Source organism: Rhinoraja longicauda, chromosome 5, assembly GCF_053455715.1.
Source record: "Rhinoraja longicauda isolate Sanriku21f chromosome 5, sRhiLon1.1, whole genome shotgun sequence".
Lineage (NCBI taxonomy): Eukaryota > Metazoa > Chordata > Chondrichthyes > Rajiformes > Arhynchobatidae > Rhinoraja > Rhinoraja longicauda.
Genome location: NC_135957.1, coordinates 85,786,770 through 85,798,962, shown reverse-complemented (window position 1 = coordinate 85,798,962; position 12,193 = coordinate 85,786,770). Strand labels below are relative to the sequence as shown.

Below are 12,193 nucleotides of genomic sequence, written 5' to 3'. Positions count from 1 at the left end.
AGTGGTGGGGAAGATGCTGGAGTCAATTATAAAAGACAAAATTGCTGAGCATTTGGATAGCAGTAACAGGATCATTCCGAGTCAGCATGGATTTACGAAGGGGAAATCATGCTTGACAAATCTACTGGAATTTTTTGAGGATGTAACTAGGAAAATTGACAAGGGAGAGTCAGTGGATGTGGTGTACCTCGACTTTCAGAAAGCCTTCGACAAGGTCCCACATAGGAGATTAGTGGGCAAAATTAGGGCACATGGTATTGGGGGTAGGGTACTGACATGGATAGAAAATTGGTTGACAGACAGAAAGCAAAGAGTGGGGATAAATGGGTCCCTTTCGGAATGGCAGGCAGTGACCAGTGGGGTACCGCAAGGTTCGGTGCTGGGACCCCAGCTATTTACGATATACATTAATGACTTAGACGAAGGGATTAAAAGTACCATTAGCAAATTTGCAGATGATACTAAGTTGGGGGGTAGTGTGAATTGTGAGGAAGATGCAATAAGGCTGCAGGGTGACTTGGACAGGTTGTGTGAGTGGGCGGATACATGGCAGATGCAGTTTAATGTAGATAAGTGTGAGGTTATTCACTTTGGAAGTAAGAATAGAAAGGCAGATTATTATCTGAATGGTGTCAAGTTAGGAGGAGGGGGAGTTCAACGAGATCTGGATGTCCTAGTGCATCAGTCAATGAAAGGAAGCATGCAGGTACAGCAGGCAGTGAAGAAAGCCAATGGAATGTTGGCCTTCATAACAAGAGGAGTTGAGTATAGGAGCAAAGAGGTCCTTCTACAGTTGTACCGGGCCCTGGTGAGACCGCACCTGGAGTACTGTGTGCAGTTTTGGTCTCCAAATTTGAGGAAGGACATTCTTGCTATGGAGGGCGTGCAGCGTAGGTTCACTAGGTTAATTCCCGGAATGGCGGGACTGTCTTATGTTGAAAGGCTGGAGCGATTGGGCTTGTATACACTGGAATTTAGAAGGATGAGGGGGGATCTTATTGAAACATATAAGATAATTAGGGGATTGGACACATTAGAGGCAGATAACATGTTCCCAATGTTGGGGGGGTCCAGAACAAGGGGCCACAGTTTAAGAATAAGGGGTAGGCCATTTAGAACGGAGATGAGGAAGAACTTTTTCAGTCAGAGGGTGGTGAAGGTGTGGAATTCTCTGCCTCAGAAGGCAGTGGAGGCCAGTTCGTTGGATGCTTTCAAGAGAGAGCTGGATAGAGCTCTTAAGGATAGTGGAGTGAGGGGGTATGGGGAGAAGGCAGGAACGGGGTACTGATTGAGAGTGATCAGCCATGATCGCATTGAATGGCGGTGCTGGCTCGAAGGGCTGAATGGCCTACTCCTGCACCTATTGTCTATTGTCTATTGTCTATAAATCTGCGTTCGCCCTCCTTACTGGCGGCACGGTGGCGCAGCGGCAGAGTTGCTGCCTCACAGCGCCAGAGACCCAGATACGATCCTGACCACGGGTGCTGTCTGTCCAGAGTTGGTTCATTCTCCCCATGAGAAAGACTGGATAGACTGGGCTTGTACTCGCTGGAATTTAGAAGATTGAGGGGGGATCTTATAGAAACTTACAAAATTCTTAAGGGGTTGGACAGGCTAGATGCAGGAAGATTGTTCCCGATGTTGGGGAAGTCCAGAACAAGGGGTCACAGTTTAAGGATAAGGGGGAAGTCTTTTAGGACCGAGATGAGAAAGTTTTTTTTCACACAGAGAGTGGTAAATCTGTGGAATTCTCTGCCACAGAAGGTAGTTAAGGCCAGTTCATTGGCTATATTTAAGAGGGAGTTAGATGTGGCCCTTGTGGCTAAAGGGATCAGGGGGTATGGAGAGAAGGCAGGTACAGGTTACTGAGTTGGATGATCAGCCATGATCATATTGAATGGCGGTGCAGGCTCGAAGGGCTGAATGGCCTACTCCTGCACCTTGTTTCTATGTTTCTATGACCTGCGTGGAATTCCTCCGGTTTCCTCCCACATTCTGGACATTTGTAGGTTAATTGGCTTGGTATAAACGTAAATTGTCCCTCGTGTGCGTAGGATAGTGCTAACGTGTGGGGGACCCTGGTCGGCGTGGACTCGGTGGGCCGAAGGGCCTGTTGCCGTGCTGTAAACCTCTGCTGTAAACTAAACTAAACTAAGCTAAGCTAGCGATTCAACGTGGAAATGTACTTTTGGGAATCCTGCACCAGCACTCTGAAGTCCCATTTCTCTCCCCGATTCTGAATTCCTTCTGGGACAGACAGTGGAAACTTCCCTTCCAGGTGGACTTGTTCCCTGGAGGGTTTACGTTCATGAGAGCTGTTTGAACCTTAATGATCCCACCAAGTAAACAAGGTACTGAACTGGTTATGGAATCAATAAAACCTTGAAACAAAAACATGGTCACGGGTGTTTTAACCCAGACTTGTTTCTGAACATATTGAGGGGAATATTGCACAATTTGTTTTTAGAGATACAGCACGGAAACAGACTCTTCGACCAACTGGGTCCGTGCCGCCCAGCGATCCCCGCATATTAACACTATCCTACACACACTCGGGACAATCTACAATGATACCAGTCAACCTCCAAGCCAATTAACCTACAAACCTGTACGTCTTTGGAGGGTGGGAGAAAACCGAAGATCTCGGAGAAAACCCACGCAGGTCACGGGGAGAACGTACAAACTCCGTACAGACAGCGCCCGTAGTCGGGATGGAACCTGATGATACATTTGTTGCAGATGATACAAAGCTGGGTGGCAGTGTGAACTGTGAGGAAGATGCTATGAGGTTGCAGGGTGACTTGGACAGGTTGTGTGAGTGGGCGGATGCATGGCAGATGCAGTTTAATGTGGATAAATGTGAGGTTATCCACTTTGGTGGTAAGAATAGGAAGGCAGAGTATTATCTGAATGGTGTCAAGTTATGAACAGGGGACGTACAACGAGATCTGGGTGTCCTAGTGCATCAGCCACTGAAAGGAAGCATGCAGGTACAGCAGGCAGTGAAGAAAGCCAATGGAATGTTGGCCTTCATAACAAGAGGAGTTGAGTATAGGAGCAAAGAGGTCGTTCTGCAGTTGTGCAGGGCCCTGGTGAGACCGCACCTGGAGTACTGTGTGCAGTTTTGGTCTCCAAATTTGAGGAAGGATATTATTGCTATTGAGGGCGTGCAGCGTAGGTTTACTAGGTTAATTCCCGGAATGGCGGGACTGTCGTATGTTGAAAGACTGGAGCGACTTGGCTTGTATACACTGGAATTTAGGATGACAGGGGATCTTATCGAAACCTATAAGATTATTAAGAGGTTGGACACATTAGAGGCAGGAAACATGTTTGCAATGTTGGGGGAGTCCAGAACAAGGGGCCACAGTTTAAGAATAAGGGGTAGGCCATTTAGAACGGAGATGAGGAAAAACTTTTTCAGTCAGAGAGTTGTGAATCTGTGGAATTCTCTGCCTCAGAAGGCAGTGGAGGCCAATTCTCTGAATGCATTCAAGAGAGAGCTGGATAGAGCTCTTAAGGATAGCGGAGTCAGGGGGCACGGGGAGAAGGCAGGAACGGGGTACTGATTGAGAATGATCAGCCATGATCACATTGAATGGCGGTACTGGCTCAAAAGGCCGAATGGCCTATTCCTGCATCTATTGTCTATTGTCTAACCCGGGTCTCCGGCGCTGTGAGGCAGCAACTCAACCGCTGCGCCACCCACGACATTTTTGTTGGATTGTCTGACTGCCAGGATTTAATCAATGTAGAACATGTTCATAAGTCATAGGAGCAGAATTAGGCCATTCAGCCCATCGAGTCTACTCCGCCATTCACTGTCAACATAGAAGATAGGTGCAGGAGTAGGCCATTCGGCCCTTCGAGCCTGCACCGCCATTCAATATGATCATGTCTGATCATCCACAATCTGTACCCCGTTCCTGCCCACGCCCCATATCCCTAGATTCCGTTAACCCTAAGTGCTACATCTAACTCTCTCTCGAATACATCTAGATGTTATCTTGAAGGTAGACACAAAACGCTGGAGTAACTCAGCGGGTCGGTCAGCATCTCGGGAGAGAAGGAACGGGTGACATTTCGGGTCGAGACCCTTTTCCTAGATGTTATCTTGATGTCAGTTCCTTGATCAGAAATAGCTGCCCATTGAGGCCTTGACAGGAACAAAGTGACGGAGGATGACTTTGTTTCTTGAGAGAGTTTAGACCAGAAGGTGTAGTCATAAGGTCATAAGGAATAGGAGTAGAATTAAGCCATTCGGCCCATCAAATCTACCCCGCCACTCAATCATGGCTGATCTATCTCTCCCTCCTAACCCCATTGTCCTGCCTTCTCCCCGTAACCCCTGACACCTGTACTAATAGATCAGTGTAACTTGGGTTGCCAACTGTCCCGTATTAGCCGGGACATCCCGTATTTTGGGCTAAATAAGGGGTAGGCCATTTAGAACGGAGATGAGGAAAAACTTTTTCAGTCGGAGAGTTGTAAATCTGTGGAATTCCCTGCCTCAGAAGGCAGTGGAGGCCAATTCTCTGGATGCTTTCATGAGAGAGCTAGATAGAGCTCTTAAAGAGTTTTTCAAGAGAGAGGTAGATAGAGATCTTAAAGATAGCGGAGTCAGGGGCTATGGGGGAGAAGGCAGGAACGGGGTACTGATTGTGGATGATCAGCCATGATCACAGTGAATGGCGGTGCTGGCTTCGAAGGGCCGAATGGCCTCCTCCTGCACCTATTGTCCATTGTCCTCTGCCTGCACCTGATCCATTTCCATTACTAGAGGGCATTTCAAATACTAGAGGGCGCAGCTTTAAGGTGAGAGGAACAAAGTTCAAAGGAGATCTGGGGGGCAAAGTGTGCCTGGAATGTGGTGAGCGGGGTGGGGGTGGAGGGGGGTGGGTGGGGACAGGTACGTTAGTGGGATTAGTTAGGCACATGGATACGCAGGAAATGGAGGGGCTATGGGTAATGCACAGGTCAATAAGTGATGGTCTTGACATCATGTGTGGCACAGAGATTGTGGACTGAAGACCCTGTCACCTGGCGGACTGTTCAGGGCGGCACTGTGGTGCAGCGGGTGGAGCTGCTGCCTCACAGAGCCAGGGACTCCCCATACCCCCTGACTCCGCTATGCTTATGAGCTCTATCTAGCTCTCTCTTGAATGCATTCACAGAATTGGCCCCCACAGGAGGCAGTGGAGGCCGATTCTCTGAATGCATTCAAGAGAGAGCTAGATAGAGCTCTTAAGGATAGCGGAGTCAGGGGGTATGGGGAGAAGGCAGGAACGGGGTATTGATTGAGAATGATCAGCCATGATCACATTGAATGGCGGTGCTGGCTCGAAGGGCCGAATGGCCTCCTCCAGCACCTATTGTCTATTGTCTATATCTAGGAGATAGGGAATGGGTGACGTTTCGGGTCGAGACCCAAATGGTCTCTCTCCTAGATGCTGCCTGACCTGCTGAGTTACTCCAGCATTCTGTGATCCCTTCGATTTGTACCAGCACCTGCAGTTAGTTTCCTACTGACTACAGATGCTGTCCGTGTGGAGTTTTGTACGTCCTAACCGTAACCTGCGTGGGTTTTCTCCGGATGCTCCGGTCTCCTCCCACTTCCCAAAGATGTAAGAGACCGGCGTGGCACGGTGGTGCAGCAGTAGAGTTGCTGCCTCACAGCGAATGCAGCGCCGGAGACTCAGGTTGGATCCTCACTACGGGCGCCGTCTGTACGGAGTTTGTACGTTCTCCCCGTGACCTGCGTGGGTTTTCTCCGAGATCTTCGGTTTCCCCCCACACTCCAAAGACGTAGGTTAATTGACTGGGCAAATGTAAAAATTGTCCCTAGTGTGTGTAGGATAGTGTTAGTGTGCGGGGATCGCTGGTCGGCGCGGACCCGGTGGGCCGAAGGGCCTGTTTCTGCGCTGTATCTCTAAATCTAAAAATCTAGAAATCTAAATGTACAGGTTTGTAGGTTCATTGGCTTCTGTGAAAATTGTAAGTTGTCCCGAATGTGTGTAGGATAGTGCTAGTGTGATCGCTGGTCAGCACGGACTCGGTGGGCCACATGGCCTGAGTATAGGAGCAGGGAGGTTCTGCTGCAGTTGTACAGGGCATTGGTGAGACCACACCTGGAGTATTGCGTACAGTTTTGGTCTCCTAATCTGAGGAAAGACATTCTTGCCATAGAGGGAGTACAGAGAAGGTTCACCAGATTGATTCCTGGGATGGCAGGACTTTCATATGAAGAAAAACTGGATAGACTAGGCTTGTACTCGCTGGAATTTAGAAGATTGAGGGGGGATCTTATAGAATCTTACAAAATTCATAAGGGTTGGACAGGCTAGATGCAGGAAGATTGTTCCTGATGTTGGGGAAGTCCAGAACAAGGGGTCACAGTTTAAGGATGAGGGGGAAGTCTTTTAGGACCGAGATGAGAACGTTCTTTTTCACACAGACAGTGGTGAATCTGTGGAATTCTCTGCCACAGAAGGTAGTTGAGGCCAGTTCATTGGCTATATTTAAGAGGGAGTTAGATGTGGCCCTTGTGGCTAAAGGGATCAGGGGGTATGGAGAGAAGGCAGGTATGGGATACTGAGTTGGATGATCAGCCATGATCATATTGAATGGCGGTGCGTACAGGCTCGAAGGGCCGAATGGCCTAATCCTGCACCTATTTTCTATGTTTCTACGTTTCTAAAGATGATGGGGATGAGTTTCTTCAGTCAGGGGGTGGTGAATGCTGTTGGCGAGCCTTGCTGTTGGCGAGCCTTGCTGTTGGCGAGCCTTGCTGTTGGCTAGCCTTGCCGTTCCGCTTCATTTCATGCCAACGTCTCAAAATCCTCCATCCCATCCATCTCCTTTTAAGTCAGAAAGACTTGGCGATCAGTTTACAGATTCCTGGAAGGAACAGTGATCCTTGCTGAGGCATCAAATAGTGGGAAGAGGCGGTTTGACATGCGCCAGGCAGCGGCAGGTCAATGGCATCCTTGTTCGTTTATTTATTTACTTATTTATCTATTTATTAATTTCCCTATGTTCTCCAGATCTCTGTAAAGCGTCTTTGAGTATATGAAAAGCGCTATATAAATAAAATACATTATTATTATTATTATTATTATCATCTCCCCCGGCCCACGCCACTCTCTGTCTGCACAACTGCCAATCTGCCCCCCCCCCCCCCACAGCTGTTTCATTGAGTCAGTGATTGACACAGATCACAACCAGGCCCTTCAGCCCAATCCGTCTTCATAACATCACAAGACTGTCGTACGTTGAAAGACTGGAGCGACTAGGCTTGTATACGCTGGAATTTAGAAGGATGAGAGGAGATCTTATCGAAACATATAAGATTATTAAGGGGTTGGACACGTTAGAGGCAGGAAACATGTTCCCAATGTTGGGGGAGTCCAGAACAAGGGGCCACAGTTTAAGAATAAGGGGTAGGCCATTTAGAACGGAGATGAGGAAAAACTTTTTCACTCAGAGGGTTGTGAATCTGTGGAATTCTCTGCCTCAGAAGGCAGTGGAGGCCATTTCTCTGGATGCTATCAAGAGAGAGCTAGATAGAGCTCTTAAGGATAGCGGAGTCAGGGGGTATGGGGAGAAGGCAGGAACGGGGTACTGATTGAGAATGATCAGCCATGATCACATTAAATGGCGGTGCTGGCTCGAAGGGCCGAATGGCCTCCTCCTGCACCTATTGTCTATTGTCTATTGTCCATACTCCACTAAGTGCTGGAGTAAATCAGCAGGTCAGTCAGCATCTGTGGAGAACAGGGATAAGTGACATTTCGGGTCTGGATCTTTCGTCAGACGTTATCTCCAGAGATGCTACCCCTTCTGTTACTCCATCACTTTGTGTCTTGTTGTGTAAACCAGCACCTGCAGTTCCTTGTCCAACAGAGCATCAGTGTGTGTTGGAGAACGTTGGGGTGTGGTGGGGAAGAAGGTAACCTTGCATTTTCAAAAAAACAAACTTAGTGCATTGTTCTGAGTAACCTTGGACTGGCAGCATGGGGGTGGCACGGTGGCGCAGTGGTAGAGTTGCTGCCTCACAGCGCCAGGGATCCGGGTTTGGTCCTGACTACGGGTGCTGTCTGTTTGGAGTTTGTACCTTCTCCCCGTGACCCGCGTGGGTTTTCTCCGGGTGCTCCGGTTTCCTCCCACACTCCAAGGCTGTACAGGTTGTTTGTAAGTTAATTGGCTTCGGTAAAATTGTAAATTATCCCTCGTGTGTGTAGAATAGAACTATTGTAGAAGGCAGGAACGGGGTACTGATTGAGAATGATCAGCCACGATCACGGTGAATGGCGGTGCTGGTTTTGAAGGGCCGAATGGCCTACTCCTGCACCTATTGTCTATTGTCTATTGTGATTGCTGGACGGCACTAGCTCGGTGGGCCGAAGGGCCTGTTTCCGCACCACAAACTCTAGTTCAGTTTAGTTTAGAGCTGTTCACTTGAGTTTATTTATTGTCACGTGTACCGAGGTACAGTGGAAAGCTTTTGTCGCTTGCGAACCAGTCAGCAGAAAGACAAGACACGATTACCATCAAGCCGTTTACAGATACATGATAAGGGAATGACGTTTAGTGCAAGGTAAAGCCAGCAAAGCTCAATTGAGTCTGAAGAAGGGTCTCGACCCGAAACGTCACCCATTCCTTCTCTCCAGAGATGCTGCCTGACCCGCTGAGTTACTCCAGCATTTTGCGTCTACCTTCGATTTAAACCAGCATCCGCAGTTCTTTCCTACACAAAGTTCAATTAAAGATAGTCTGAGGGTCATCAATGTGGTAGATAGTAGTTGAAGGTATCACAAAAAGCTGGAGTAACTCAGCGGGTCAGGCAGCATCTCCGGATATTTCGGGGTCGAGACCCTTCTTCAGACTCCATTGAGCTTTGCTGGCTTTAGCTTGCACTAAACATCATTCCCTTATCATGTATCATCTGTACACTGTAAACAGGGTCTCGACCCGAAACGTCACCCATTCCTTCTCTCCAGAGAGTATAAGAAAATAACTGCAGATGCTGGTACAAATCGAAGTTATTTATTCACAAAATGCTGGAGTAACTCAGCGGGTCAGGCACCATCTCTGGAGAGAAGGAATGGGCGACGTTTCGGGTCGAGACCCTTCTTCAGACTGATGTCGGGGGGGGGGGGGGGGGGGGGGGCAGGACAAAGGAAGGATATAGGTGGAGACAGGAAGATAGAGGCAGATCTGGGAAGGAGGAGGGGAAGGGAGGGACAGAGGAACTATCTAAAGTTAGAGAAGTCGATGTTCATACCACTGGGCTGCAAGCTGCCCAGGCGAAATATGAGGTGCTGTTCCTCCAATTTCCGGTGGGCCTCACTATGGCACTGGAGGAGGCCCATGACAGAAAGGTCAGACTGGGCGTGGGAGGGGGAGTTGAAGTGCTCGGCCACCGGGAGACTCTATCTTCCTGTCTCCACCTATGTCCTTCCTTTGTCCCGCCCCCCTGACATCAGTCTGAAGAAGGGTCTCGACCCGAAACGTCACCCATTCCTTCCCTCCGGAGATGCTGCCTGACCTGCGGAGTTACTCCGGCATTTTTGCGTCTGCCTTCGACTAGCACCAGCACCTGCAGTTATTTTGCTGGATAGTAGTTGAGCATTAGTTCTCTGGCTGTGGTGGGATGATCTGTGGGGAGGAGCAGTGATGTGTGTACATGTGTTAACCGGCGTTTACAACGTTATCTGGTTGACAGGTGCTGTGGAGATCCCATCCTACATCGTCGCTTGCATTGTGATGGAGCGTCTGGGGAGAAGGAACACACTGGCTCCATCCCTCTTCCTGACCGGCATCACCTGTTTCCTCAGCATGGTCATCCCACAGGTAACATTCCCATCCTTCATCCTCATCCAAATCTGAAACCCGATTCCCTTGATCATAGTACCTGTGCACTGTGAATGGCTCCGTGTGTAAACGTGCGTTGTCTTTCCGCTGATCGGATAGCACGCAACAAAAGCTTTTCACCATACCTCAGCACACGTGACAATAAACTCAACTGAACTAAAAGTTACAAACATCATGTTGAGTACATAGAACTGTTTAATTGAGATTAGTTTGTTGTCACCTGATATAAGGAGAGTTGTAGAGAGTTGTAAATCTGTGGAATTGCAAGTCAGAGAGTTGTGAATCTGTGGAATTCTCTGCCTCAGAAGGCAGTGGAGGCCAATTCTCTGAATGCATTCAAGAGAGAGCTAGATAGAGCTCTTAAGGATAGTCCGCTATGGGGGTATGGGGAGAAGGCAGGAACGGGGTACTGATTGAGAATGATCAGCCATGATCACATTGAATGGCGGTGCTGGCTTGAAGGGCCGAATGGCCTCCTCCTGCACCTATTGTCTATAACGTTGCTAGGATTCTCGTATTTTGTGACAGGTGTAAATGATTTGGGATTAAACTGAAGCGTTATAATTAACAATTCCAACCATATAAATGTGACATGAGGCATTTGGTGTTGAAAGGATTAAATGCTTTAAATATATAATAGATACACATTGGGAGACTGGACCATCCTTGTAGCTTTGTATTTGTTGCTCCTTTAGCAGGCTTTCTCTAGTGGGAGAATATAATAAAGGAGGACAGTAAAAGCTTCTTTAGATATGTTAAGAGAAAAAGAGTAGCAAAGTCAAATGTGGGTCCCTTGAAGGCAGACACGGGTGAAATTATTATGGGTAACAAGGAAATGGCAGAAGAGTTGAACAGGCCCTTTGGATCTGTCTTCACTAAGGAAGTCACAAACAATCTCCCAGATGTACTGGAGGACAGAGGATCCAGGGGGGTAGAGGAACTGAAATAAATTTTCATTAGGCTAGAAATAGTATTGGGTAGACTAATGGGACTGAAGGATGATAAATCCCCTGGGCCTAATGGCCTGCATCCCAGGGTCCTCAGGGAGGCGGCTCTAGAAATAGTAGACGCATCCTCTAGTACATCTGGGAGATTGTTTGTGTCTTCCTTAGTGAAGACAGATCCAAAGGGCCTGTTCAACTCTTCTGCCATTTCCTTGTTACCCATAATAATTTCACCCGTGTCTGCCTTCAAGGGACCCACATTTGACTTTGCTACTCTTTTTCTCTTAACATATCTAAAGAAGCTTTCACTGTCCTTCTTTATATTCTTGGCCAGCTTCCCCTCGTACTTCATCTTTTCAGCCCGTATTGCCCGTATTGTTACCTCCTGTTGTCCTGTGAAAGTTTCCCAATCCTCTGGCTTCCCGTTCTCTTTGCTGTGTTGTACATCTTTTCTTTTCGTTTTATTCCATCCCTGACTTCCCTTGTCAGCCACAGTTGCCTCCTACGCCCCTTAGAATCTTTCTTCCTCTTTGGAATGAAATGAGGAGGAATGAAACAATTGTCCCACCCCCTCCCCTGACATCAGTCTGAAGAAGGGTCTCAACCCGAAACGACACCCATCCCTTCTCTCCTGAGATGCTGCCTGACCCGCTGAGTTACTCCAGCATTTTGTGTCTAGCTGCATGTGACTAATGCCTTTAGGAATGTGTCTTCTTTGATGTACAATGTAGAGCTAACTGATAAGAGAGACAAGCCCAGGCGAGCTGTATATTGGAACCAGCAGCAATGCCTTTAGGAATGTGTCTTCCCTGCCCTTCACTTGATGTACCTGGCTACCAACACATTGCTCTTTGATCTACTACCCACTGCGGGTGCCGTCTGTACAGAGTTTGTACGTTCTCCCCGTGACCTGCGTGGGTTTTCTCCGAGATCTTCGGTTTCCTCCCACACTCCAAAGACGTACAGTTATGTAGGTTAATTGGCTGGGTAAATGTAAAAATTGTTCCTATTGTGTGGAGTCAAGTCAAGTCAAGTCAATTTTATTTGTAAAGCACATTTAAAAACAACCCACGTTGACCAAAGTGCTGTACATCAGTTCAGGTACTAAGAACGAACATACAGTAGCACACAAACATAACAGCACATACATAAACAGTTCACAGCGCCCCCTCAGAGGGCCTCAAACGCTAGGGAGTAGAAATAGGATTTGAGCCTGGACTTAAAGGAGTCGATGGAGGGGGTAGTTCTGATGGGGAGAGGGATGCTGTTCCACAGTCTAGGAGCTGCAACCGCAAAAGCGCGGTCACCCCTGAGCTTAAGCCTAGACCGCGGGATAGTCAGTAGCCCCAAGTCGGCCGACCTGAGGGACCTGGAGA

At 48.1% G+C, this 12,193-nt stretch overlaps 1 protein-coding gene across 1 annotated transcript in view; it reads left to right on the top strand.

The window, feature by feature from the left end:
• Positions 1 to 12,193, top strand: part of slc22a16 (solute carrier family 22 member 16) — a gene marked incomplete at its 5' end in the record, with an annotated part of 56,441 nt that overhangs the window by 30,220 nt on the left and 14,028 nt on the right. Inside the window, one exon of the mRNA XM_078399896.1 lies at positions 9,725 to 9,852. Coding sequence (XP_078256022.1) covers positions 9,725 to 9,852 — 128 coding nt within the window. The remainder of the gene's footprint in view (positions 1 to 9,724; positions 9,853 to 12,193) is intronic.